This window comes from Hypanus sabinus, chromosome 9, assembly GCF_030144855.1.
Source record: "Hypanus sabinus isolate sHypSab1 chromosome 9, sHypSab1.hap1, whole genome shotgun sequence".
Taxonomy (NCBI): Eukaryota; Metazoa; Chordata; class Chondrichthyes; order Myliobatiformes; family Dasyatidae; genus Hypanus; species Hypanus sabinus.
In genome coordinates this window covers 114,646,616-114,673,632 of record NC_082714.1, presented here as the reverse complement: position 1 = coordinate 114,673,632, position 27,017 = coordinate 114,646,616, and the positions used below count along the sequence as shown (strand labels likewise).

The window sequence follows — 27,017 nt, the reverse complement described above, 5'->3', positions numbered from 1 at the left end:
TATTGAAGTAGTACAATGGATTCAACAGTGGCTGGATGGGAGATGCCAGAGAGTAGTGGTGGATAACTGTTTGTCAGGTTGGAGGTCGGTGACTAGTGGTGTGCCTCAAGGATCTGTATTGGGTCCAATGTTTTTTGTCATATACATTAATGATCTAGATGATGGGTTGGTAAACTGGATTAGTAAGTATGCAATAAGGTAGGTGGCGTTGTGGATAATGAAGTAGGTTTTCAAAGCTTGCAGAGAGATCTAGGCCAGTTAGAAGAGTGGGCTGAGCGATGGCAGATGGAGTTTAATGCTGATAAGTGTGAGCTGCTACATTTTGGTAGGAATAATCCAAATAGGACATACATGGTAAATAGTAGGGTATTAAAGAATGCAGTAGAACAGAGTGATCCAGGAATAATGGTGCATAGTTCCCTGAAGGTGGAATCTCATGTGGATAGGGTGGTGAAGAAAGCTTTTGGTATGTTGGCCTTTATAAATCAGAGCATTGAGTTTAGGAGTTGGGATGTAATGTTAAAATTATACAAGGCATTGGTAAGGCCGAATTTGGAGTATTGTGTACAGTTGTCATCACTGAATTATAGGAAAGATGTCAACAAAATAGAGAGAGTATAGAGAAGATTTACTAGAATATTACCTGGGTTTCAGCACCTAAGTGACAGGGAAAGTTTGAACAAGTTAGGTCTTCATTCTTTGGAGCATAGAAGGTTGGGGGGGGGGGCGGACTTGATAGAGGTATTTAAAATTATGAGGGGGATAGATAGAGTTGACGTGGGTAGGCTTTTTTTCCGCTCAGAGTAGGGGAGATTCAAACAAGAGGACATGAGTTGAGAGTTAGGGGGCAAAAGTTTAAGGGTAACATGAGGGGGAATTTCTTTACTCAGAGAGTGGTAGCTGTGTAGAATGAGCTTCCAGTAGAAGTGGTAGAGGTAGGTTCGATATTGTCATTTAAAGTAAAATTGGATAGGTATATGGACAGGAAAGGAATGGAGGGTTATGGGCTGAGCAGGGGCCAGTGGGACTAGCTAAGAGTAAGCATTCGGCACGGACTAGAAGGGCTGAGATGGCCTGTTTCTGTGCTGTAATTGTTATATGGTTATATGGTTGTTATCAAAGTACATTCATGATTGTGTAAATGTCTTAGGCACATATGCACAGCTAGGGTGTCTTGGACCTTTGCACAGTACTGTATTTGGTCAATATGGAGCAGAGAGTGAGTTTGTAAATCTGGCAGGAGCAAAAGATGTTGGGAATGGCAAGGATGGAGTGCCGTAGGAAGGGTGTGAGATAGGTGGCAGTAGAGTGCCAGGGGTGGGTGTGACATGGGTACAGGCATACCCAGCCCTGAGACACCAGGCAGTTTTTTCGATTCCAAATAATCGGTTGATTGATCATTAAAGATTGCCTCTCTGGTGCTTTCTGCTCCCTCCCCTCTCCCTTCCCATTTTCTCAACCATGATTCCCCCTCTCCCTACCCCCTTCCCATTCTCAGTTCACAATAGAGACCCATAGCAGGATCAGGTTTATCATCACTCACATATGTGATGAATTTTTCTTTTTGTGGCTGCAGTACAGTGCAAATACTACCCTAAAATTACTATCCTATCTAAATATAGCTGCCTAAGACCTTTGCACAGTATTGAATTCACCATATACTACCCTCAGATTTGCATTCTTGCAAGCATTCACAGTAATTACATGAAACACAACAGAATTAATGAAACAACAACACACACAAAATGCTGGTGGAACACAGCAGGCCAGGCAGCATCTATAGGGAGAAGCACTTTCGGGCCGAGACCCTGCCCCATTAAGACAAACAACTAACGTGCTAAAGACAACAACCTGTGCAAACGCAAAGAGAAAAATATCTTAATTGTAAATAACTATGCAATAAATATTGAAAACATGAGATGAAGATTCCTTGAAAGTGATTCGATAGGTTGTGAGAACAGTTCAGTGATAGGGCGAGTGCAGTTGAGTGAATTTATAGGCTTTGGTTCAAGAGCCAAATGGTTGAAGGGTATTAACTGTTCCTGAACCTAGTGGTATGAGTCCTGAGGCTCCTGTACCTTCTTCCTGATGGCAGCAGTGAGAAGCAAGCATGACCTGGGTGGTGGGGGTCCCTGATGATGGATGCTGCTTTCCTGCCACAGCGCTTCATATAAATGTGCTCAGTGGAGGGAAGGGCTTTACCCATGATGGATTGTGCCATGTCCACTGATTTTTTTATATGTTTTGTAACTACTTTTTATAATGTAGTTAACAACTTTATGGGAGTTTTAGAGAGATTGATTTGCTGAAGCCATATTTTTTAAGGAATAAATTTGCAAATGTGCCTGTATTCAAAACATTTAAGAAGAGCAGACTTTTATTTTCAACTTTTCTTTTGACTTACTGTGTTGGGAGATGTATCTATGGAAAATACAGACATGTTATTGCAGATCCAACTGCCTCATGTAAAAGAGCACGTTCATCTCTTTCTCCTGGACCTATTTTTAAAGAAATTCATAATTCTGTCCCACCAGCACTTCCTTCATAACATGTTAACCTTTATTTTCCATACAAATTTGGTTTTCCATCACTACTTCTGAAAGGGACCTCGAGCAAACGGGTAGTCTCTGAAACATTCAGATAGCAAATTCATTCCTTCTCACAGTCATCATCGATTGGCCTCTTGAGGAGGATTAGTGCAATTTCCATGTAGCATGTCTTATTTTGCATGAGTTCCTCCGCTATTTCTGGTGCATCCTAATCTAGATGCAGCATCAGGCACAAACAAGGTAATTATCCTGTTCACCTTTATGCACAATAGGAGGAGAAACAGTCCATGGATGTTATCAAAAGTAATGTGTCACCAAGTAATATCAAATGCTCATAATGTGATATAAAAGGTCCAGGAGTGGCATGTTCCTGTTATGATGAAGGGTAAACTTGGCAAATTAAAGGAACCTTGACTGACAGTAGATATTGAGTCTCTGTTCAGCGAAGTTTCCGAGATCATTTTTGAGTGAGATTCATGATGACAATAAAAAGATGAAGAATATTCTTCAGGGGCAAATTAAAATAGCAAGGAGATGGTACAAATAGATCTGACAGGTAAGTTCAAGAAAATCCCAAAGAAATTCCATAGCTGTATTAAGAGTAAAGGGGTGGCTACTGAGAGAAGAAGTCCACTTAGAGATCAGCGGTCTTAGCCGGAGGAAATGGGTGGGAGTTTTAATAAATATTCCCCCTCAGGGTTTAGCGAGGAGAAAATCATGGTTGCTCAAAAAATCCCAGAAACAACTGGAGATGTTTTGCAAAGCATTCACATTACTAGGGAGAAGTTATTTGCAGTTTTATAATGCGTTATGTTCGATAAATCCCTAGGACCTACCCAAGAGCATTACTGGACTTTGTATCAGGTTAGAGAAGAAATTCAGGAGGCCTTTATAGAAATATCTGCTTCACTGTTAGCTAGTGGTGAAGTTCCTGAAGATTGAAAGACAGCTAATATTGTTCTGTTGTTTAACCGGGGAGCAAAAGGCTAGTCGGTATGACATTAGTAGTGGGGAAGTTACTGGAGCGAAATCTGTGGACCAGGATGAGAACGAGTCAGCATGACTCTACATGAAAAGTCATGCTTTATTAAAATATTATAATTTTAGAATTTAAAAAAGATAGATGAGGGTAGAGCAGTGAATGCTGTTCATTTCAACTTTATCTTGGCTTTTGACCAAGTCCCACATGGTAGGCTGGTCTAGAAAATTAGGTCCTTTGGAATCTAGGGAGCGCTAGTTACGAGCATTCAAAATTTTCTCAGAGGTAGGAGGAAGAGGGTGTGGTTGAAGGTTGTTTCTTGGAATGAAGGCAGGCTGGTAACTAATGGTGTACTGCAGGGGTCGGTGTCAGAACCTTGTTACCTGTTTTTTTATGTAAATGCCCTGGAGGTGAATGCACAATACCTGATCAGTAAGTTTGCAGGTGTCACAAAATTACAAGGAGTTGCTGATAATGAAGAAGGTTACCATAAATTAGAGGGATTTAAATTAGTTATGGAGATGGGCCAAAGTATAGCAAAAGGATTTTAACAAAGGTAAGTGTGAGGTGATGCACTTTGGAAAGTCATACCAGTGTAGTATTCATATTATGTACTTTAGCACACTGGGATATGTAATGGAACAGAAGGACCCTGAAGTACAAACACATATTGCTGATTGAAATCAGTGTCACAGATAGGCAGTGTGATGAAAAAGGTGCTTAACACATTGAAGTCATAGCACTGCGCACTGGAATTTGGATTTTATGTTGTTGAAAAGCCTGTACTGTGCACAGCTTTGATCACCCTGTCAGAGGAAACATGAGGTTAAACTGGAAGAGTAAGGTAAGCTTTATTAGCTTGTTACAAGGACTAGAAGGCTTGAGTTGAACGGAGAGGTTGGCCAGGCTAGGTCTGTATTCCTTGAAGTGCAAGAGAGATGGGGGTGATGTTAGAGAGATTTATAAAATCATGAGGGGCATAGACATAGTGGATGGCAGCAGTCTTTTCCCCAGGGGAGGGCATAGGTGTAGGGTGAGAGGAGAAAGACTTAAAAGGGATCTGAGGGGCAACTTTTTCACCCAAGGGTACTGAATATGTGAGATGAGCTGCCAGTGGAAGTGGTTGAGGCAGGTTCAATGGTATCACTTCAGAAGCACTTAGATAAGTCCATGGAAGGCAGGGTGATGTACCATCAATAACTCTCTGAGACGTGAGGCGAGATATAGGCTTTTATTGGCTGGAAGAAAGAACAAGCAGCAATTGACCACTACACTCATCCTGGAGACTGAGGCTGGGGCGGAGTTCCCAATCGCCTTTATTCTGGGGTCCGTGGGAGGAGCCACAGGAGCAGTCAGCAGGGGGGCGTGTCCAGACAGGTATATGTAGTTCACCACACAGGAGCTGAGGGGTATGCGGGCTGGACACAGTAAACCGGGACCAGCAGGGTGCGTATGTATGGTAAACCATGTATATCTGCCAGGATCTGCCTAGACACATCCCTCTGCTGACTGTTCCTGTGGCTCCTCCCACAGACCCCTGAATAAAGGTGATTGTGTCACTGCTCCTCCCACTGTCCAGGAGAGTCGTGCAGCATGGACGTAGATCCATTTTGTTGTTCATAAAAGCCTTTCAGTATTTACTCTACTTCCAGTCTTTTGGAGTAATTGATAGTGCATCAATTTTATTAACAATAAGCTGAGACCGTAGTTGATTTGAGTTCATGATTGTACAAGGGAGGAATACTGACGTGGTTTCCCGTTGCCTTCTTCAGTTGCTGTGTCCACACTGGACGGGTAACCCTGGCCATTGATCAGCCATTGATTCATCTACCCAGCGTTTTCAGTTTTACAACCATAAATTCCAATTGTAGAATTTGCTTGCAAAACCATCCACCACTTGCAAACCATGGCTTCATGTGACCCTGATTGGGAGGCTAAACCTTGCCCAAGGGTGACTTGTAGGCTATCGGATGGAAGGAGAGCCTCACACCTCTCTTTGCTGAGGAATTGCACAGCACCGACACCAATAGAGTGAATTAGCTTCTGTAATCTTACGCCAGGAACATTATCAAGCTACTACCTGAGTGTACACATCTGCTTGTTTCAACCACTCCCACAGAAGAACTCCCCCTTATTGCAGAATAAACTGACGAGGAAATGGGTTGATTCGATCTGTCAGCACACCCATGTTCAAAAAGATGGCAATAGAAGCACTTCCTGCAGATGCAGTCATCTCACAATTAATAATTATATTAACACATCACCCAGAAGAACCATTCCTTTCAATAGAAAATAAAGCTAAGATGTTGCACATTATTTAAAGGTGTGAAGAACCTTCCACACATCAAATAAGACAACTACGCCACATTACCACTCTCAGAGATGCTCCTAACTGCTTCTTTCTTACTTCCACTTTTCTACAAGGAAGCTCTTCTAATTGTTGAGCACTAACATTGTGTGAAGTAGAAGATGACAACAAATCTTTAGTCCATAACTAATGAATCCCCAAATATTTAACATCAAATTATACAGTATTTTCTCCTTAAAAGGTAAAATGGAATATATTGTAGTTCACTTTAATCTTATCTGTTAAATTTCCTTCTGGTGTGGATTCTGTTACAGTTGCTGAAGTGAAATACACTGCCGACTTTCACTGTGAGGAGAACAACCAGCAGCACAGGACCGATGAGATCACCACCAAGCGACTGATCATCAGGAGAGGAGAAACTTTCCAAATCTCTGTGCAAGTGGACAGGGATGAATGTCTCATAGACCACAACAATATTTTCTTCACTGTTGAGACAGGTAGTAGTCATGAACAAAATAGAGAGGGTTGCAATGTAAGATAAAAGCAATGTATAATTTCAATATGGTATTTCTGTAACAAAGGTAATACACGGCAAATTCTACTGAACCAGAAGTGCATGTTTTAGTTTCTTGTTATAAGTTGTACTAAGAATTCATTGAGGGGTTAAACACTCCTCAGAAAGGAAGCATAATCCACACTTTCACATAAATTTGAAATACTTTATCCAAAATAGCCTACAATATCAAGCTTCACTCCTTAAATGAGACTAAACTATGGGAAATGTTGCTGTCACATCGTTCCATGTTTGTTAGGTAAGGATGTTAGAAGATAAAACATACAACACAACACAGCACAGTACAGGCCTCTCAGCTCACAATTTTCTGCTAAACTAACCTACTCCAAGATCAATCTAACACTTCCCAGATAGCCCCCCCCCCCCATATTTTAGAAAGGATATACTGACATTGGAGAGGGTTCAGAGAAGATTCACAAGAATGATTCCAAGAATGGAAGTGTTACCATGTCAGGAATGTCTGGCAGCTCTTGGACTTTATTCTTGGGAGTTCAGGAGAAAGAAGCGGGATCTCAGAAAAACATTCTGAATGTTAAAATGCCTGAACAGATTAGATATGGCAAAGTTATGTCCCATGGTAGGGGATTCTAGGACAAGAGGGCACGACTTCAGGATTGAAGGATATCCTTTTAGAACTGAGAACTGAGACGGAGAAATTATTTTAGTGAGAGGGTGGTAAATCTGTGGAATTTGTTGCCACAAGTGGCTGTGGAGGCCAAGTCATTGGATGTATTTAAGGCAGAGATAGATAGGTTCTTGATGAGCCAGGGCATCAAAGGGCATGGGGTGAGAGCAGGGAAGTGGGGATGACTGGAAGGACTGGATCAGCCCATGCATGAATGGCGAAGCAGACTCGATCAGCCAAATGGCCTACTTCTGCTCCTATATCTCACGGCCTAATGGTCTTAATGAGGTGACCAGAACTGAATACAATACTCCAAATACAGTCTATAGAGTTTTATAGAGCTGCAACATTTCCTCATTGCTCTTGCACTCAATCCCCCAACTAATAAAGGCCAACACATTATACCATCCTATCAACTCATGCAGCATCTTTCAGGGACCTATGGACATGGACCCCAAGATCCCTCTGTACCTCTGCTCTGCTCAGAATCCTGTAATTAACCCTGCAAAGACATGCAGGTGAAGCTCTGCCTCAATTGGAGGGACTGTTTGGGGCCCTGAATGGTAGTGAGGGAGGAAATGAAGGGGCAAGTGCAACACCCACCCCGCTTCCAGGGATACGTTTCAGGAGGGAGATCAGTGGGGAGTGATGAATGGGCAGGGGAGTCTCAGAGATAACAATCCCCATGGAAAGCGGAGAGTGAGGGTGTGTTGAGAAAGATGTGTTTAGAGGTAGGATTCCATTAAAGATGGTGGAGGTTACAGAGAATTTCCACATACCAACATGTCAGTCCATCGCCTCCTCTATTGCCATGAGAAAGCAGCACTCAGGTTGGAGGAGCAACACCTCATTTTCAATATGGGTAGGCTCCATGCTGATGGCATGAAATTTGGTTTCTCTAACTTCCCCTAATCTCTCCCCCAACCTTCCATTCCCCATTCTGACTCCCTTCTTATAGTTTTCTTCTCCTCACCTGCCTCAGGTGCACCTCTTCCTACTCCTTCACCCATGGTCCACTCTCATCTCTTATCAGATTCCTTCTTCTTCACCCCTTTACCCTTTCCACTTATCATCCTCAAACTTCTCTCTTCATTAACTTTCCCCTCCCTCTGACTTGCCCCCTCACCCGGCTTCACTTGTACTTCTTCCCCTCCATCCACCTTTTTATTCTGGATTCTTCCCCCTTACTTTCCAGTCCGGATGAAAGGTCTCAGCCCAAAATACCTACTGAGTAGTTCTCTGCATAAATGCTTCCTGACCTGTTGAGTTCCTCTAGCATATTGTGTGTGTTATAGTCTGACTAAATGTTGAATTAACTTTTTTTCCTTATCCTATGTTAGGGTTAAAACCTACAGAACTAACTGGAACAAAAGCCTTGTTTAAAATAAGTTCAATTAATCGAAGACGGTGGAGTGGAGCAGTTGTTCCCAGCACTGGAACCACATTGGTCCTAACTGTATTCCCACCACCAAGTGCCAAGATTGGACGATACACTTTAGCACTCCTGAGGCCCATAGGATTTCAGATGATGAGGGTCGAACTAGGACAGTTCATACTACTTTTCAACCCATGGTGCAAAGGTATGTATCATTTTAATGCTGTGACTTACGGAGTTCAAAGCACGTAATTTACTGGAGAGGCTGCTACTACACCAATATTATGTAATTCATGAAAACCTTGTTGAGCTATTGGCAATTTGTGGCGTTGCCATAAGTAGTTGCTTCCAATTGCCGAAATTCTTCAAGACGTATAGGAATTCCAATCATGAAACATGCTTTAGATATTCTAAATGGAATTTCTTTTTCCAGAGAATGGTGAAATAATAGAAATTGTTTGCATATGGAGCAATTGGGAGGAAGTACTTAGATGATTTAAAGAGAAAGCCAAATCAATATAAGAAAGAGGAAAGAATAGAAGGTTATGCTGAGATAATTCAATGAACTAGGATGAAAAATATATAAGCATTGAATAATCAGATCATTTGGCCCATTTCTCTGCTTTAATTTCCAAATTTGACCATTTATTAATAAATGTGTATAACATGTCAGAGTCACTACGTTTCATAGTGCCAAACTGAATTCCACAGCAGATACCACCTTGTTAATTTGAATGACTGGAAACATCATTCTCTTTGCAATGCACTCTTCCAAATGTATAAGGCATAGAAGTATATTTCTAGGGCCATTCTCCTAACATTGGTGAAGTCACCCTCTACACAGAAAAGGCCACACATTCATTCTGTTTTACTTTGAAGATGAACTTGGCAACATATTGGTTCAGCTTTTATTGGAATGCCAATAACATTCTGCTGTCTTTCATAGCCCCAGCTTTACAGTTTTTCCAAAGTAGTTGCACTTCAAACAGTGGACCCTCCCTGTCCCTGCTTCCATTTTGCATCACAAGTGGAGACTTGCTGTTGTTTTAATTGAGTATAAGACCCATTTTCCCCCCCTTAAAGTCGTTATAGTTAGAGTTCCCTTGTCAGGAAGTCAAGGCACTGTGAATTGATGCAGAAATGATAAATGAAGTATGAATATTAATTGCATATAAAATGAGCAGTGGTGCAAATTGACATGAGCAACAATATGGGAATCCCTGTTGTACATGTTTAAATGTGTTGTTCAGGAGATGAGTTTGATCATGAATTCAGCCAGTTTTTAATGTCAAGAAAAATGAACTCAAAAAACTCATGCAGCTGAGAGGTATACTGCTCTAGAAGCTGAAGTAGAGATCACTAGCCGGTCACAGGTGAAGACCTTCAGAGAGAATTGGTAATATGAAGACCATCAGTTGGGTGGCCAAGCAGCTCATTCCAGTAACATCCTGGTAAATATGTACTGCACTCTGCCTGAGTGGGTGGTAAATGCAGAGTCCTCACAATAGTTAACAAGTATCTAAGCGAGCACTTGAAATACCAAGGCATAGTAGACTAGAGACCAAGATAAGTCTAGATGGGTACTTCATCAGCTACAGGAATGAGGTGGGCTAAGGCACTTGCTTCCCTCCAGCCTGACTTTATGATTCTATGATGCTAGGTTAATTGAAAAAGAACCATATCTGTTTCAAGGCCATGTGTAAAATTATACTGCAACTGACTGGAGCACACCTTTCACCTACTGAAGCTGATGGATCCAGATATTCTCCAGTTTGCCAACAAACTATCAATCAAAGCTTATTTTCTGACTGTACTATGATTTGTCAGCATTCTTCTGTCCCAACTCCACCAACTGACACTCTCCCTCCACGTTCCAATAATTATTTTTCATATTTAGAAACATAGCGCAGTATCAGTCTATTACAGCAGAATGGCCCCATGAGACTCTGCATCCAATACATCATTCGCCATAACTATTGACATCTTCAACTAGATTCTACCACCAAACATATCTTCACCTCCCCTTCCATCTCTACTTTCTGCAAGGATTGCTTCTTCCATGATCCCCTTGTCCATTTTTCTCCTTCCCCCACTAACCTCCCACCTGGTAACTATCCCTGAAGGTATCAGATATGCTACACTTGCTCATTTATCTTCTCTCTTACCTCCATTCAGTGCCCCAAACAGTTCACCTGTATATCTGTTGGAGTTGCCTATGGTATTCCATGCTCCCAATGTGACCTCCTCTACAAAGGTGAGACCAGTCGTAAATTGGGAGACGGCTTTGTCAAGAACCTCTGCTCCATCTGCCAAAAGCTGTACTTCCCGGTGGCCAACCATTTTCATTCCTATCTCCATTCAATTTCTGACATGTTGGTCTATGGCCTCCTTTTTTGCCATGATAATAGCACTCTCAGAGTGACAGGGTAACACCTCATATTCTGTCTAGGTGATCTCAAACCTAATAGCATAAAGATCAATTTCTCCTTCCGGTAAACTTTTTTTCCCTCCACCTTCTCTCTCTTCTATTCCCCACTCTGGTCTCTTATCTCTTCCTCTCACCCTGTTCCCTTCTTTCTTCCCTTTCTCCCATGGTCTACTCTCTTCTTCTATCAGATTCCTTTTTTTCCAGGCCTTTACCTTTCCTACCCACCTGGCTTCTCCTATCATTCTCTAGCTGTTCCTTCTTTCCCTCTCCTCATCTTTTTCATCTGGCATCTTCTCCCTTTCTTTCCAGTCTTGAAGAAAGGGTTCGGTCTGAAACATTGACTATTTACTCATTTCCATAAATGCCGCTTGACCTGCTGAGTTCCTCCTGAATTTTGTGTGTATAGTACTTGTATTTTTAAGTCCTTCAGTTCCATTACTCTCCCTTGTACCCTTACCATAGTAAAAGTCTTACGTTGGCCTGATTTTCCAAAATATATCAGCTCGGTTGTATCTGAATTGAAATCCATTTTCCACACCTTGGCTCACTTTCTGAATCAATCAAGATTCCTCTCTAATCTATGGTAACCTTCTTCACTATAAACAATATTGTGTCATCTGCAAAGTTACTGATTTGTGCACTCACAGCAAAATCATTTCTATAAATAGCCAATAACTGGGTCTCAAAGCTGAACCCTATGGCACACTTCTAGTCACTGGCCTCCCTTCAGAGAAGCAACCTTCAACCAACACCCTCCCTACTTCCAGGCTAATTTTGAATCCAATACTGATGTCCAGCTGACTAACTTGTAGTTCTCTGACTTGTCTTTCTGCACTTCTTAAACAGCAAAGCAACTGTAGCCACCTTCCAATCTTTGGTAATTTCACCAGTGGCAAAAGTATTCCTATCGCATGTATATTATATACATATCTTTTATCAATATTCTGATTATAACAAATAGTCTTCATTTTTCTGCATTTGAAATTTCAGTTTCCCAGTATGGGTCAGAAGAAATTTTTGTGCAGTTCTTTTTAATTCATGTGTACACTTTGCAAAGAAATTGATAAGTTATTAAAGCTGTTTACCATGTTAGAGGATGAAGTCTTTCTGGATAGTGAGGAACAACGAAAAGAATATGTGCTAAATGAAGATGGAATCATCTACATTGGCAGTTGCTACCAGATTAATGATCGCTCGTGGTACTTTGGACAGGTATGTGAAATCCTGAATTAATTTTCTATTGCAATCTGATTATTCAGTAAGGTTCTTGCATTCATGTGAGCTTCATTTATTTATCACAGCTCCTCTCATGACCCTCATTGCCTCCTGATCTAGCAATGCTTGGAGCTCATTCTTGGAGGCCTTTAACTCCTTAATTCTTTCCTTATCATCTGCATCCTTTGGTACACTAATTGAAAGCGATATATTTGACCATTCTTGTGTTCTCTGTTCCAATTTTTCAACATGGTGTTAATTTTCTGTCTACTCCTGTGAATATTTTGGAATATTTTACCACGATTGAGATGCAACCCATGTAAACTATCATTTTTCAGATGAATGAATTACATTTGGACGTTGGAGGGCTGAGAAACCATTCAACACTAGAGCAACACTAAAAATACTCAAACCTCTTGATGAACAAGTATCATTTATCTTGGAATATTTGTAGCTCAAATCCTGCAGCAAGTGTTGGCTTCCTACCAAGGATTCCAAACTGAAGATGAATGCTCTGAAAGTAAATGTAAAACCTCACAAGTAAAAACTCATAATTAATTTAATTCCACTGTTAAGTATCCTGTGTCAGCAGGATTGGCTGAGAGAAAGTAAATCAATGAATTTATTCCTCCAGTGTTGCATTAAACAAATTCATACAGTACAGAGGAAGGGCACTCTGTCAAGCCCTTTGCCAGTTATAACCCAATTAGTTTTGAATTCTTTCCCAGCAGCCTATCAGGAGTGTCATCCAAATGTTAACACTGTTTTCTCTTACATTACTCTACTTCTTCGACCAATCACCTTATCTCTGGCCTCACTTTAATAATCAAGAAATATCTTTTTGATAAACCACATTGGTTTAAACACCACTCACAGGACTCCTCAAATGTGAATGTTCTAAAAGAAACACCAATAAACCTCCAGCTAATTAATTTAACTGTAATCATTTAACAATGGAAGCATTCTTCAAAGTTTACACCCTCTCCAAAATACTCTCATTCTTCCCAAAGTGTGAGACACTTGTTATATATAATTCTTTGACTTTTTTTCTATGCCTCAGCAGAGACTATAGAGCATGGAACAATACAGCACAGAAACAGGCCATTCAACCAACAATATTGTGATGAACCAACTAAAGAGCGAATCAAGAACACCCAAATGCTAATCGTCCTACCTACACAATGTCTATATCCCTCCATCTTGCTCACATCCATGTGTCTATCTAAATGTCTTTCAAAAGCCTCCAATGCTTTTGCCTCTGCCACCATACCAGGCAGTGCATTCTAGGCATCCACCACTCTTTGAATAAAAATTTACCCCTCACATCCCCTTTGAACCTACTCCCTCAGGTATTAGACATTTCAACACTAGGAACCAGATACTCCTTGTCTACTCTATCTATGCCTCTCATCATCTTAAAACCTCTATCAGATTTCCCCTCAGCCTCTGACACTCCAGAGAAAATAACCCAAGTTTATTCAGCCTGTCATTAGACGCATGCTCTCTAAACCAGGCAGCACCCTCTACAAATCCTCAACATTCTTCCTGTAGTTGGGCAAATTGAACTGTATGCAATACTCCAGATGAGGCCTAACCAGAGTTGTACGCATAAAGTTGCAACATGACCTCTTGACCTTTGAACTCAATGCTTTGACTAATAAAAGAAAACATCTCATAAGCCTTCTTAACCACCTTATCAACCTGTGTAGCCACTATCAATAAACTAAGAACTTGGATCCCAAGATCTCTCTGTTCAGCAATGCTGTTAATAATTTTGCCCATAATAGTACATTGTCCCCTTGCCTTTGCCCTACCAAGGTGCAGCACCTCACATTTATCTGGGTTAAACTCCATCTGCCATTTCTCTGCCCATATCTGCAGCTGATCTTTAACGCTCTGTATTCTTTGCCAGTCTTCTATACTATCTACAATTCTACCAATTTTGATATCATCAGCAAACTTGCCAGCCCACACATCTACATTTTCATCTATAAATAAATAAATCAACTTCGCTTTGACTAGAGGTTGGATTGTATAGCACTTCAGTGTTGTTTGGTATTCAAACTATGTTCCATTAATAATATAACCATATAACAATTACAGCACGGAAACAGGCCATCTTGGCCCTTCTAGTCTGTGCCGAATGCTTACTCTCACCTAGTCCCACTGGCCCACACTCATCCCATAACCCTCCATTCCTTTCCTGTCCATATACCTATCCAATTTTACATTAAATGACAATACCAAATCTGCCTTTACCACTTCAACTGGAAGCTCATTCCACACAGCTACCACTCTCTGGGTAAAGAAATACCCCCTCATGTTCCCTTAAACTTTTGCCCCCTAAGTCTCAGCTCATATCCTCTTGTTTGAATCTCCCCTACTCTCAATGGAAAAAGCCTACCCATGTCAATTCTATCTATACCTCTCATAATTTTAAATGCCTCTATCAAGTCCCCCCTCAACCTTCTATGCTCCAAAGAATAAAGACTTAACTTGTTCAAACTTTCCCTGGAACTTAGGTGCTGAAACCCAGGTAACATTCCAGTAAATCTTCTCTGTACTATTTTGTTGATATCTATCCTATAATTTGGTGAACAGAACTGTACACAATACTCCAAATTCGGCCTTACCAATGCCTTGTACAATTTTAACATTACATCCCAACTCCTATGCTCAATGCTCTGATTTATAAAGGCCAGCATACCAAAAGCTTTTTTTCACCACCCTATCCACATGAGATTCCACCTTCAGGGAACTATGCACCATTATTCCTGGATCTCTCTGTTCTACTGCATTCTTTAATACCCTACTATTTACCATGTATGTCCTATTTGGATTATTCCTACCAAAATGTAGCACCTCACACTTATCAGCATTAAACTCCATCTGCCATCGCTCAGCCCACTCTTCTAACTGGCCTAAATCTCTCTGCAAACTTTGAAAATCTACTTCATTATCCACAATGCCACCTACCTTACTGCATACTTACTAATCCAGTTTACCAACCCATCATCCAGATCATTAATGTATATGACAAACAACATTGGACCCAGTACACTAGTCACCGACCTCCAACCTGACAAACAGTTATCCACCACTACTCTCTGGCATCTCCCATCCAGCCACTGTTGAATCCATTGTACTACTTCAATATTAATACCTAATGATTGAATCTTCCTAACTAACCATCCATGCAGAACCTTGTCAAAGGCCTTACTGAGGTCCATATAAACAACATCCACTGCTTTACCCCCATTAACTTTCTTCGTAACCTCTTCAAAAAATTCAATAAGATTTGTCAAACATGACCTTCCACTCACAAATCCATGTTGACTGTTCCTAATCAGACCCTGTCTATCCAGATAATTATATATACCATCTCTAAGAATACTTTCCATTAATTTACCCACCACTGACAGGCCTATAATTGCTAGGTTTACTCTTAGAACCCTTTTTAATCAATGGAACCACATGAGCAATGCACCAATCCTCAGGCACCATCCCCGGTTCTAATGACATTTGAAATATTTCTGTCAGAGCCCCTGCTATTTCTACACTAACCTCCTTCAAGGTCCTAGGGAACATCTTGTCAGGATCTGGAGATTTATCCACTTTTATATTCCTTAAAAGCGCCAGTAATTCCTCCTCTTTAATCGTCATAGTTTCCATAACTTCCCTACTTGTTTCCCTTACCTTACACAATTCAATATCCTTCTCCTTAGTGAATACAGAAGAAAAGAAATTGTTCAAAATCTCTCCCATCTCTTTCAGCTCCACACATAGCTGTCCTCTCTGATTCTCTAAAGGACCAATTTTATCCCTCACTATCCTTTTGCTATTAATATAACTGTAGAAACCCTTTGGATTTATTTTCACTTCACTTGCCCAAGCAACCTCGTATCTTCTTTTAGCTTTTCTAATTTCTTTCTTAAGATTCTTCTTACATTCTTTATATTTCTTGAGCAACTCATTTACTCCATGCTGCTTATCTTTATTGTAGATATCTCTCTTTTTCCTAACCAAGTTTCCAATATCCCTTGAAAACCATGGCTCTGTCAAACTTAACCTTTCCTTTCAACCTAACAGAAACGTAAAGAATCTGTACCCTCAAAATTTCACCTTTAAATGACAGCCACTTCTCTATTACATCCTTCCCATAAAACAAATTGTCCCAATCCACTCCTTCTAAATTCTTTCACATCTCCTCAAAGATAACCTTTCTCCAATCAAAAATCTCAACCCTGGGTCCAGTCCTATCCTTCTCCATAATTATATTGAAAGTGATCAAGAGGAGGAGGTGTTGCATTGCTTGTCAGTGAAAATATTACAGTGGTTCTCTGGCAGGATAGATTAGAGGGGTCATCTAGGGAGACTATTTGGGTGGAATTGAGGAATGGGAATGGTGTAGTAACTCTTACAGAACCTGCTATATGTCCCCCTAACTACCGAATCCCCTATCACTGCTGCTCTCCTCTTTTCCCTCCTTTCGTTCTGAGCTGATGAAGACAATAATGAAGACAAATGGATTTGTAGACTTATTTTATTAATTGCAAAATCTGCAGTTATTTAAGATGCCTTTATGTACCTGTTGCATAATACATTATGGGCCTTGGATGACACAATGGATGATCCATTGCCCATTTACCATTTCCAAACGCTTCAGCCATTCCTGCATGACTCATATAGTCCACATGCTTCTCATGCAGGAGCAGGTTCTCAATGCACCCATGAGGTCAGATAAGCTTTTACATTTCTCTTGTTCTCCCTCCAGTTTCTCCAGGTCATAGGCTTCCCACCATCATACTTACCTTTGCACATATGTATATGGTATGCAAATTTGTCCCCAATATAATTTTCAATTTATCCAACAACTGCAACTGAGCTTAGGATGACTGCTGGGTCATCGACAACTTGGCTGATGTTGTTTTTCACCGCGGTTTTCCCCATCTAAGTCCTGATAACATTGCTGGTTGCTTCCAAAAGGTTGAATCACAAGTAGATCAATTTGCAGTGAAAGCTTGTCAAGTGAGCATCTATTTTGGATTACACCAATGATATGATAACAAGGGTTACTAAAGCAAACATGTACATTGATATGAATGTCAGCAAGAGAAAATGAACCTGGAGATGACCATATGGGCAAAATGAATAATCTAAAAAAACAATTCAAAGTGGAGCACATCTATTGTCAAAGACAGAAATGATCATTCACTTGAGCAGGGGAACAGTCTTGAAACTTCTGCATACACTGTTTCTTCTTTGATAAATGTAAGTTGGAGAGAGCTTCAGAAATCGAGAATGCTCAATTTGTAAAGATTTATGCTTTGGGCTTTTAGACAATTGTTGAGATAAGAGTGATTGCTATGTTAGGAGATACCAGTAAAATGGGTCAGAAGCCCTGCTACACTACACCTAATGGATGAGGTAAATGGTTGTAATCCAGGGGCCACCATCTTTGCAGTTGCTTCAGATTTCAGTGGCAGAAAAGGGCAGGTCAGCATTGTATTCTATTGTGGCAAGATGACTCCCAAGAGATGCCCATTTTTGAAGTCTGGAGTAGGACTGATGATTATCTGTTTTTGGTGGGGGGAAGATGAGGGTGGTAGTGGGGAGAAGAGGACAGAAACACGTCAAGGAAATGGCCATATTAGTTTTACACTGGAAGAACATCATGCATTATTTCAGAAACTAAATGGCAATCTGTCCTGAAGATTAACCTTCATTCTTATTATTGCACTTTTAATAATTGTACAAAAATTATTATCACTAAGTTTTTCTCAAACAGTGTTCTCAGAAATATTAAAATGCTTTTACATTTCAGTTTGAAGAAGATATTGTGGATATCTGCCTTACAATGTTGGAAAAAAGCAACAAATGTTTGTATAATCCAGCAAAGGATTATATACGCAGAAATGATCCTGTTTATATCAGTAGAGTTGTGACAGCTATGGTGAGTCTTGAACAAGTATTAGTAAGAATAGTATTTGCAAGGATAAAGGTGCGGATGACTTGTGGTAGTTCTAACTATGGTCTGTTTTCGTTCTGTCGCATGTTCACCTCTGTAATCTGAATAGGGTCCATGAAGTTGATGCCGCTTTCCCTCATTTCTATAGACTCTGTGCCCATCTCCTGAGCAAAAGCAGATGTAAAATTATTTTAAGATCTCCCCCATCTCTTCTGGCTCCACATATGGATTACCATTCTGATCTTGCAGAGGACCAATTTTGTCTCTTGCAATCCTTTTGCTCTTAGCATATCTGTAGAATCCCTTAAGATTTTCCTTCACCTTGTCTGCTAGGGAAACCTCATGTCTTCTTTTAGCCTTCCTGATTTCTTCCTTAAGTGTTCTCTTCCATTTCTTACACTCCAGAAGCATCTCATTTCTTCCTATATGCCTATACCTGCTAGGCACCTCCTTTTTTTTCCTAACCAGGACCTCATTATCTCTTGAAAACTAAGGTTCCTTACACATTTTATCTTTATCTTTTATTCTGACAGACACATACAAGTTTGTGCTTTCAAAATTTCACTTTTGAAGGCCTCATACTTACCAAGTACATCTTTGCCAGCAAACAGCCTGCTGAAATCCACACATGACAGATCCTTTCTGATACCATCAAAATTAGTCTTTCTCCAATTTAGAATCACTACCCGTGCATATTTACTTTGAGCCTAGTGGCATTGTGATCACTAAATGTGAAGTGTTTCCCTACATTCAGTAATAGCAGATCAAGTTTCACACCCTCTCTTATTGGGACTTCTACCTACTGACAAAGGAAATTTATTAAATGCATTTGACAAACTCTATCTCAACTAGTCCTTTTACTGTACGGGAGTCCCAGTCAATCTGTGGAAAGTTAAAATCACCTACTATTACAACCTTATGTTTCTTGCAACAGTCTACACAACCTCTACAAATTTGGTCCTCTAAATCCTTCAGGCTCAGTGGTTTGTAATATAGCCCCAATAACCTAGCCACGTTTTTCTTATTTCTCAGTTCCTCCCATAACGCCTCACTAGAAGAGTTCTCCAGTCTGTCCTGACTGAGCACTGCCCTGAGTAGTAACACCACGCCACCTCCTTTAATCCCACCTATTCTCTTACGTTTAAAATAATGGAAACAAGAATATTTAGTTGCCAGCCCTGCCCTTCCTGCAAACAAGTCTCAGTAATGACTACAATATCATAATTCCAGGTTTTGATCCATGCCCCGAGCCCATCCACCTTTTGTACAATACTTCTTATATTGAAATATATACTGTACAGCTCAGGACATTCGTCGCATCATGTTTAACCTTTTGATTTCTGTCTTTGTCTCCACAACCTCTTCACTAACTGTTCTGGCACTCTGGTTCCCATCCCCCTGCAACTCAAGTTTAAATCCCACTGTGCAGCCCTAGCTAGGATAGTGCTGCTCAGTGGGGATATTCCTACTAGGATATTAGTTCCCTTCCAGTTCAAGTGCAATCTGTCCTGTCTGCACAGGTCCCACCTTCCCCATTCTTTCTTTTTGTATTTGCACAATATTTTGTATGTTTTTTCTACAAATTAGTTATTTGTCGAACCTGTTGGGTGCAGTCTTACATTGATTCTATTGTGTCTCTTATATTTACTGTGACTGTACAGAAGAAAATTAATTTCAGGTTTGTATGCGTATGGTGACATATGTGTACCTTGATAATAAATTTACTTTGAACTTTGATCTTTGAGTTACAAAGGAAGAAAACAGTAAGATTTATATAGGATGATATGCTTTACATGTTCGAAGGGATTTGGGAAGTCTGACATGTTCAATGTAAGAAATGTTCACTGAAAAAGTGGAATGCAATAACTTATGAATACCCCCTGCAGGTGGAGCTTTCATATGACAGATATATCATTCATCTTTTTTCAGATAAATTCTGCTGATGACAGAGGGGTGCTTGCTGGCAAATGGAGTGAGCCATACACTGGAGGGGAGTACCCTTGGTCATGGAATGGAAGTGTTGCAATCCTCCGTCAGTGGTATAAAGGAGGCTTTGGGGCAGTTCGCTACGGACAGTGTTGGGTGTTTGCAGCAGTGGCTTGCACAGGTGAGGATTTTATTCTGAAATTGAATTTATTTCTAAACTTCCTTTCAGAAGGTGAGAGTGACTAGTGATAGGAACACAAGTAACTACACAAGCTTCATTAAGTGCAAATATAAAGAAAGAAAGGCAAGTGGGGACAAACAGGGGCCTCTTGAAAAGAGAGACAATTATTAATAATGTGAACAAGCAATTGGAAGAGCAGCACAGTGACACATGGTAGAACTGCTACCTCTCAGCTCCAGTAAAATGGGTGCTGGCCATGCCAGGGTTTACACACACTCTCTCTGACTGTATGGGGTTCCTCCATATGCTCAATTTTCCTCTCACATTACAAAGGCAACTGGAGAAGTTTCTTGGAGGCAGGATTTCTCAAATCTTAGAGAAACAAGGAGAGTTAGTACGGCTTTGTGAGTGGTAGCCTGATTGAATTCTTAGAGGATGTAACAAGCACATTGATGAAGATAGAGCAGTGGATGTGGTGTTTGATAAGCTTCCCATTGGTCGGCTCAGTCAGAAAGTCAGGAGGCATGGGATCCAATCATGGCTGCATGGATTCAGAGCACAGCTGCTCTTAGAAGATAGAGGGTGGTAGTATGTACTGCCTGGAGGTCAGTGGCCAGTGGCGTTCTACAAGAATTTGTTCTGGGACCCTTGCTTTAATGGCGAATCCATGGAAAGCATCCAGCCTAGACAGTGTACCTGGTCAAGAACTGAAGACCTTTGCTAATCAACTGGCTGGAGTGTTTACTGACATCTTCAAACTCTTGCTTCTGCAGTCTGAGGTTCCCACCTGCTTCGTGCAGGCTTCAATCATACTGGTGCCCAAGAAGAACAAGGTAACCTACCTCAATGACTACCTTCCAGATGTACTTACATCTGTGTGATAAAGTACTTTGAGAGGCTGGTTATGAAATATATAAACTCTTGCTGGAAGTTCTGAAAAAATCTGAAGTTGGTAATGCAATAAATAAGATGAAGAAAGGCTAGGCAGCAGTTCCTGATGAATTAGTAATAGAACAAATTAGTGCCCTTGAAGATTATGGAATTGAAAAACTTACTGATCTAATCAATGACATTTATGAGACTGGAATAATACCAGAAGAAATGAAAAAATCATTATTTATCACTCTTCCTAAGAAACCTGGAGCAATAGAATGTGAATTACATAGGATCACAAGTTTAATGAGTCATATCACTAAGATACTTCTAAGAATCTTGATGACAAGAGCTAAAAGTAAGATACAAGCTGAAGTAGGTAAAGAACAATGTGGTTTTGTGAAAGACAAAGGTACAAGAAATGTGATATTGATGTTAAGGATACTATCAGAAGGAGCTATTCAAGTGCAAAAAGATTTGTCTGCTTGTTTTATCAACTACACAAAAACATTTGATAAAGTGAAACACAATACATTATTTGAAATATTACAGGAAACTCTAGATCTAGATTTGAAAGACCTCCGCTAATCAAAAATCTGTACTGGGAACAAACTGTCACTGTAAGAATAGATGGAGAAGTGAGTCAGTTTATGAAAATCAAGAGAGGTGTTAGGCAAGGGTATGTTTTCTCCCCTGATTTGTTTAATGTGTACAGTGAAACAATATTACAAAAAATAAGAGAAATCTTGGGTATTAAAGTTGGGGGTGAAAACATCAATAATTTTAGATATGTGGGTGACACTGTGTTAATTGCAAGTACGGAGGAAGAACTAGAAAACTTAATTGATATAGTTGTTGAAGGAAGTGCAAAAATGGGTCTATCTAACAATTGCAAAAGGACAGAATGTATGGTGATATCCGAAAAGAAAGAGAATCCTATCTGCAGGCTGAGAATAAACAAGGAAGACATAACACAAGTACAGGACTTTTGCTACTTAGGAAGCTGGGTGACATCAGCTGGCAGGTGTGACATGGACATCAAAAGAAGAATAGGGATGGCAAAAGACACCTTTATGAGAATGAAGAGTATACTGACCAACAATAAACTAGGCATGAGATGTGATTTTTGAGGAGGGTGCAAAGAATATCATGGATGAAACGGATATTTAATGAGGATGTCATGAACAGCGCAAGCACAAAAGAGAAATAATGTATAAGATAATGAAAAAGCAATGTAACTTCATTGGACATGTGATTAGGAAAGAGGAGTTAGAATGCACAGTAATTACGGGAAAGATCGAAGGGAAGAAAGCAAGAGGAAGGCAAAGGCAAATCATGATGGAGAGAGCAGCCAGAGAACTGGAAATGAATACCAATGAATTGATCCACTTGACCCGAAACAGGAGTGTGTGGACCATGGCAGTCAAAGCTCAAACTGGGCATGGCACCTGATGATGATGATGACGAAACTCCAGCCTGGGGATCTGCTCAAATGTTGACTCTGCTATAACAAGTTATCAGCAAATGCCACTTCACTGGCTCTTCACTCAGCTCTGGAACATGTAGAGCATGAAGTTGCATGCATTGGAATGCTCTTCAAGTTCAAATTTAATTACCAACCAACCATATACATGAATACAGCCAAATGAAGCAGCATTCCTCTAGAGCTAAGGTGCAAAACACAGAACTATAGCACACAGCACAAAACACATATATAATTAGGATAGCAGAAGAAACACAGTTACAAAAAAATGATACTATAGCTGAAGATTCTGAGTGTTGAGGTCTGTAGATTGATAGTGCGTGGATATTGTCCTGGAGCCACTTTTCTGCCAGAACAGCCTGAAGTAGTTCCCCTCATCTTGCAGTGCAGCTGCAGTTGAACGCAATCCAGCTTCTCTTCCACCAAGTGACCACAACAGAAACGTCCAGGACAATCATTGGATTGTCCTTGAGATTATGCACTGTGTCCATGTGCCACTAATGCCTCCGTCCCTTGGTGGCTGAACAGGTTGCAATATGGTGCACAACAAGTCCAGCTCCATCGCAAGTGGGCTAGACCCACAGTATCTCATGTTCATACTATCCAGCAGTGTCTTGTGATAAAAAAAAGACATAAAGGACAAACAATCATACCTTTGGTTAGACCTAGGGAGGCTACTGCATCCAATGGCACCACCATCGTACTGCCCTCTCCTTTCATGTCAGTAATGTCAAGGAAGTCCTTCTGTAGACTTGCTGCTTCCTGACTGCCATCTGTCAACCACCCCACCCCCCGCCAACCTATCTTTGTATCATCATCATTGACTACAGCTCAGTATTCAACACTCTCATCCCCTCAAAACTAACCACTAAGCTCCAAGACCTAGCCCTTGATACCTCCCTGTGCAACAGGGTCTTCAATTTCCTCACTTGGAGAAGGGGGAGTATCATAGGACAAAGGGCCTTGAAAGAAACAAAGGGGGAAGGGAGCACCAGAGGAAAATGGAGAACAAGCAAGGAGTTATTGTGAGAGAGAAAGAGAGAATTTTTTTAAAAATTAAACATAAAGGATGGGGTAAGAAGGGGAGGAGGGGAATTAATGGAAGTTAGATAAATCAATGTTCATGCTATCAGGTTAGAGGCTATCTTCTCCAGCCTTGTATCCCTTTTGCCAAACAACTTCCCAGCTCTTAGCTTCATCCCTCCCCCTCCTGTCTTCTCCTACCATTTCGGGTCTCCCCCTCCCTGTCCCACTTTCAAATCTCTTACTATCTCTTTTTTCCATTAGTCCTGATGAAGGGTCTTGACCTGAAATGTTGACTGTATTTCTTCCTATACATGCTGCCTGGCCTGCTGCGTTCCATCAGCATTTTATGTGTGTTGCTTGAATTTCCAGCATCTGCAGATTTTCTTGAGTTTCCAGTGATAATAAACTTGACTCTGATTCTGGACAGTTCTCTGACCCAGGAGTCTCTGATATTCTATGGCAAGTGAATAGAACTTTCAGGTGCTGTAGAACTGCTGCTGAGGATGTAGAGGACAGCTTGGACACTTCAACATTCCATGAGTAGTAATCATGTGAGAAGATATTTGTCTCTTTTCGATCCAAAAATCTCTATGCCTGCAATTTGCTACAAAGCGGCTGGGAATTCTGTGAGGCAGAAAGTCTCAGCATGATTTTTGTGCCATTTTCTGCATGCTTCACAACACTTTACATAATCTCCCATTGTGAGAAATTTTGGGACAGCACCATGTGAGAAAATGAAGAGCATGCATGATCTCAGACACAGAGCAAATCCTTTGTCAACACTCAAGAGTAGCGAAGCTGTTTGGGTTTCAGACCAATTCACTAAAGGAACAATAGTCCACCTGGTTTGACTTGCTCATAGGCAACAGTTTTCAATGCCTTGATGTGCTTGGTGGATTTGACTGCTGATTTTTGGTGTGCTGAGAATTAGAATTTATTTAGATCTTACATCCATCCCACAATGTGAGGGGGTAAAAATCTTTGCTTTGTGACTCCGTTGCAATGTCCAGACAAGTGAATTTGTAAGTCTAATAGTCTTTCTAATAGATGGTCCTGGCTTTAATGCTGTGGTACCATATGCCAGGCAGAAGCAGCTGGAACAGTTTATAGTTGGGCTAACTGGTGTCCCTAATGATCTCACAGGCCTTCTTTTTGCACTTGCTGCTATAAATGTCCTCAATGGAGGGAAGTTCACATCCACAGATGGGCTGGGTTGTTGGTACCACTGTCTGCAGTTCCCAGTGATCAAGGTTGGAGCAGTTCCAGTATCAGGCAGTGATACAGCCAGTCTGGATGCTATCAATGGTGCTTTGTCGAAGGTCTTAAGGATCTGGGAGTTCATGCCAAACTTCTTCAGTCACTTGAGGCGGGAGAGACGCTGTTGTGCTTTTTATGCCACAAAGCGGGTGTATGTAGTCCAGGTGAGATCATCAGTATGTGTATATCGAGGAACTTGAAACTACTCACCCTCTCAACTGCAGACTCATTGATGTTGATCGAGCCAAGCCTATCTCTGTTCCTCCTGTAATCCACAATCAGCTCTTTTGTTTTTTGGACATTGATGGAGAGTACCACCGTGTCAGGGTGTCAATCTCTCCTCTGTAGGCTGTCTCATCACCACTAGAAATAAGGCTGATCAAAGTCATGTCATATGTGAATTTGATTAGCAGATTGGAGCTGTGTGTGGCAGCACAGTCATGGATGTAAAGGGAGTAGAGAAGGGAGCCCAAACCTTCAATAACCATCCTTCACAATTGGTGGATCCATCTTACCACTTAACAGACAAAGTTTTGTCTGTTAAATAAACACACATGCACGTGCACACACACTACTTTAATATCTACCAGTTCGGCTCTTCGTGTTTGTGATGCCTCGTGTTCCCATGTATAGGCACCCAAATACACACAAGAAATGAATTTAAGTCAGCGTTGCCTACCCATTGTTTCAGATTTTATCTTCAATGCATATTTGAATCTGAAGACCAGTGCCTGAAGTTAATTAATTGCTACATGGGCTAACCCCAATAGCCCTCTAACAGGGTATAGTGGATGATTCTTCAGCAGTTTTATTCAATTCTATTTCTTTTACATTCCTGCAGTTTTGAGATGCCTGGGAATTCCTTCTCGTGTTGTCACAAACTTTAACTCTGCTCATGACACAAACGGCAACTTAACAATCGAGGAAGAAATAGATGACTCTGGGAAACTGCTTGGTGAACAAACATGGTGAGTCACAATGGTATTAATTAAAATTTAATACAGGAATAATTTCAATTGTTATTACTTTAAATTGAAACTCATAATCAAACCTATTGGATTAGACAGTGTATATGATTTCATTCTAAAATGAAAATGTTAGTTTAAGCTCTTGGATATTTATCCTTCAGAAATTATGCTCCAATGTTTGAGACCAACATCCATCAAGCACATTTAATCCATTATTTTCTGTAGAAATGTGCATCTGCTCTGTCTGAGGTGAACATTTATACTTATGTACCTATACTGTGACTTGGGAGAAGGTATGTTTGCCAGAAAGGCAATGACCCAAAGCAAAAAGCAAAAGCCACACCAGAATGGCTTATAAACAAAGTTAATACTCTGGAGTGGCCAAGTCTGAGTCCAGACCTCAATTTGTGGCTGGACTTGAAAAGGGCTGTTCACTCTTGTTTCCCGTGCCATCTGACAGAGCTTGAGCCGTTTTGTAAAGAAGAACGGGGATGTGTCCAGATGTGCAAAGCTGATAGAGACCTATCCACACAGACTCAAGGCTGTCATTGCTGCCAAAGGTGCATCTACTAAATACTGACTTGAAGGGGGTGACTACTTAAGCAATCAATTTATTTTGTGTTTTATATTTGTAATTAATTTAGATCACTTTGTAGAGATCTTTGACACAAAAAAGTATTTTTCTGTTGATCAGTATCAAAAGAACCAAATTAAATCCACTGTGGTTCAATGTTGTAAAACAATAAAACATGAGAACGTCTTGGGGGGGGGGGGCGGTGTTGGTGGTGAATGTTTTTATAGGCACTCTATATACTCTGATAACAAATTTACTTTGAACTTTGAGAGGACATTGCCAGATATCTAATCTTCCCCACAAATAGTTCTGAAATATTCATGTTACATGCTTTGCTCTTAGAACAATTCATCATTCAAAGTCCTGCTGAATACATTTTCAACCGAGAGATAAAAATTTATCAGACCTATCACAAATACATTACTGGGAGTAGGTATAAATGCTTTAAGATAAAGACTGGGATTCACTTTGTAAAAGGAAATGTTCACTTTCTTTTTAATGAAATGAAAGAGACTGAATTTGTGACTAGAGTTACTAGGAAATGAACCAATCACCTATAGTATCTGTGTTGCGATATTTCTTCCTATGATGCAGGAACTTCCACGTCTGGGTGGAGAGTTGGATGGCACGAAATGACCTAAAGGCAGGTTATGATGGATGGCAGGTTCTGGACCCAACTCCACAGGAGAAGAGTGAAGGTATGGCTAA

General features: G+C 40.6%; 1 protein-coding gene across 1 annotated transcript in view; it reads left to right on the top strand.

Annotated features, from left to right (window-relative positions):
* Positions 1–27,017, top strand: part of LOC132400112 (uncharacterized) — a 134,389-nt gene that overhangs the window by 99,385 nt on the left and 7,987 nt on the right. The window contains exons 19-25 of the mRNA XM_059981189.1: positions 6,151–6,333; positions 8,376–8,615; positions 11,932–12,050; positions 17,878–18,006; positions 19,951–20,128; positions 25,609–25,735; positions 26,904–27,007. Of these exons, the coding sequence (XP_059837172.1) occupies positions 6,151–6,333; positions 8,376–8,615; positions 11,932–12,050; positions 17,878–18,006; positions 19,951–20,128; positions 25,609–25,735; positions 26,904–27,007 (1,080 nt within the window). The remainder of the gene's footprint in view (positions 1–6,150; positions 6,334–8,375; positions 8,616–11,931; positions 12,051–17,877; positions 18,007–19,950; positions 20,129–25,608; positions 25,736–26,903; positions 27,008–27,017) is intronic.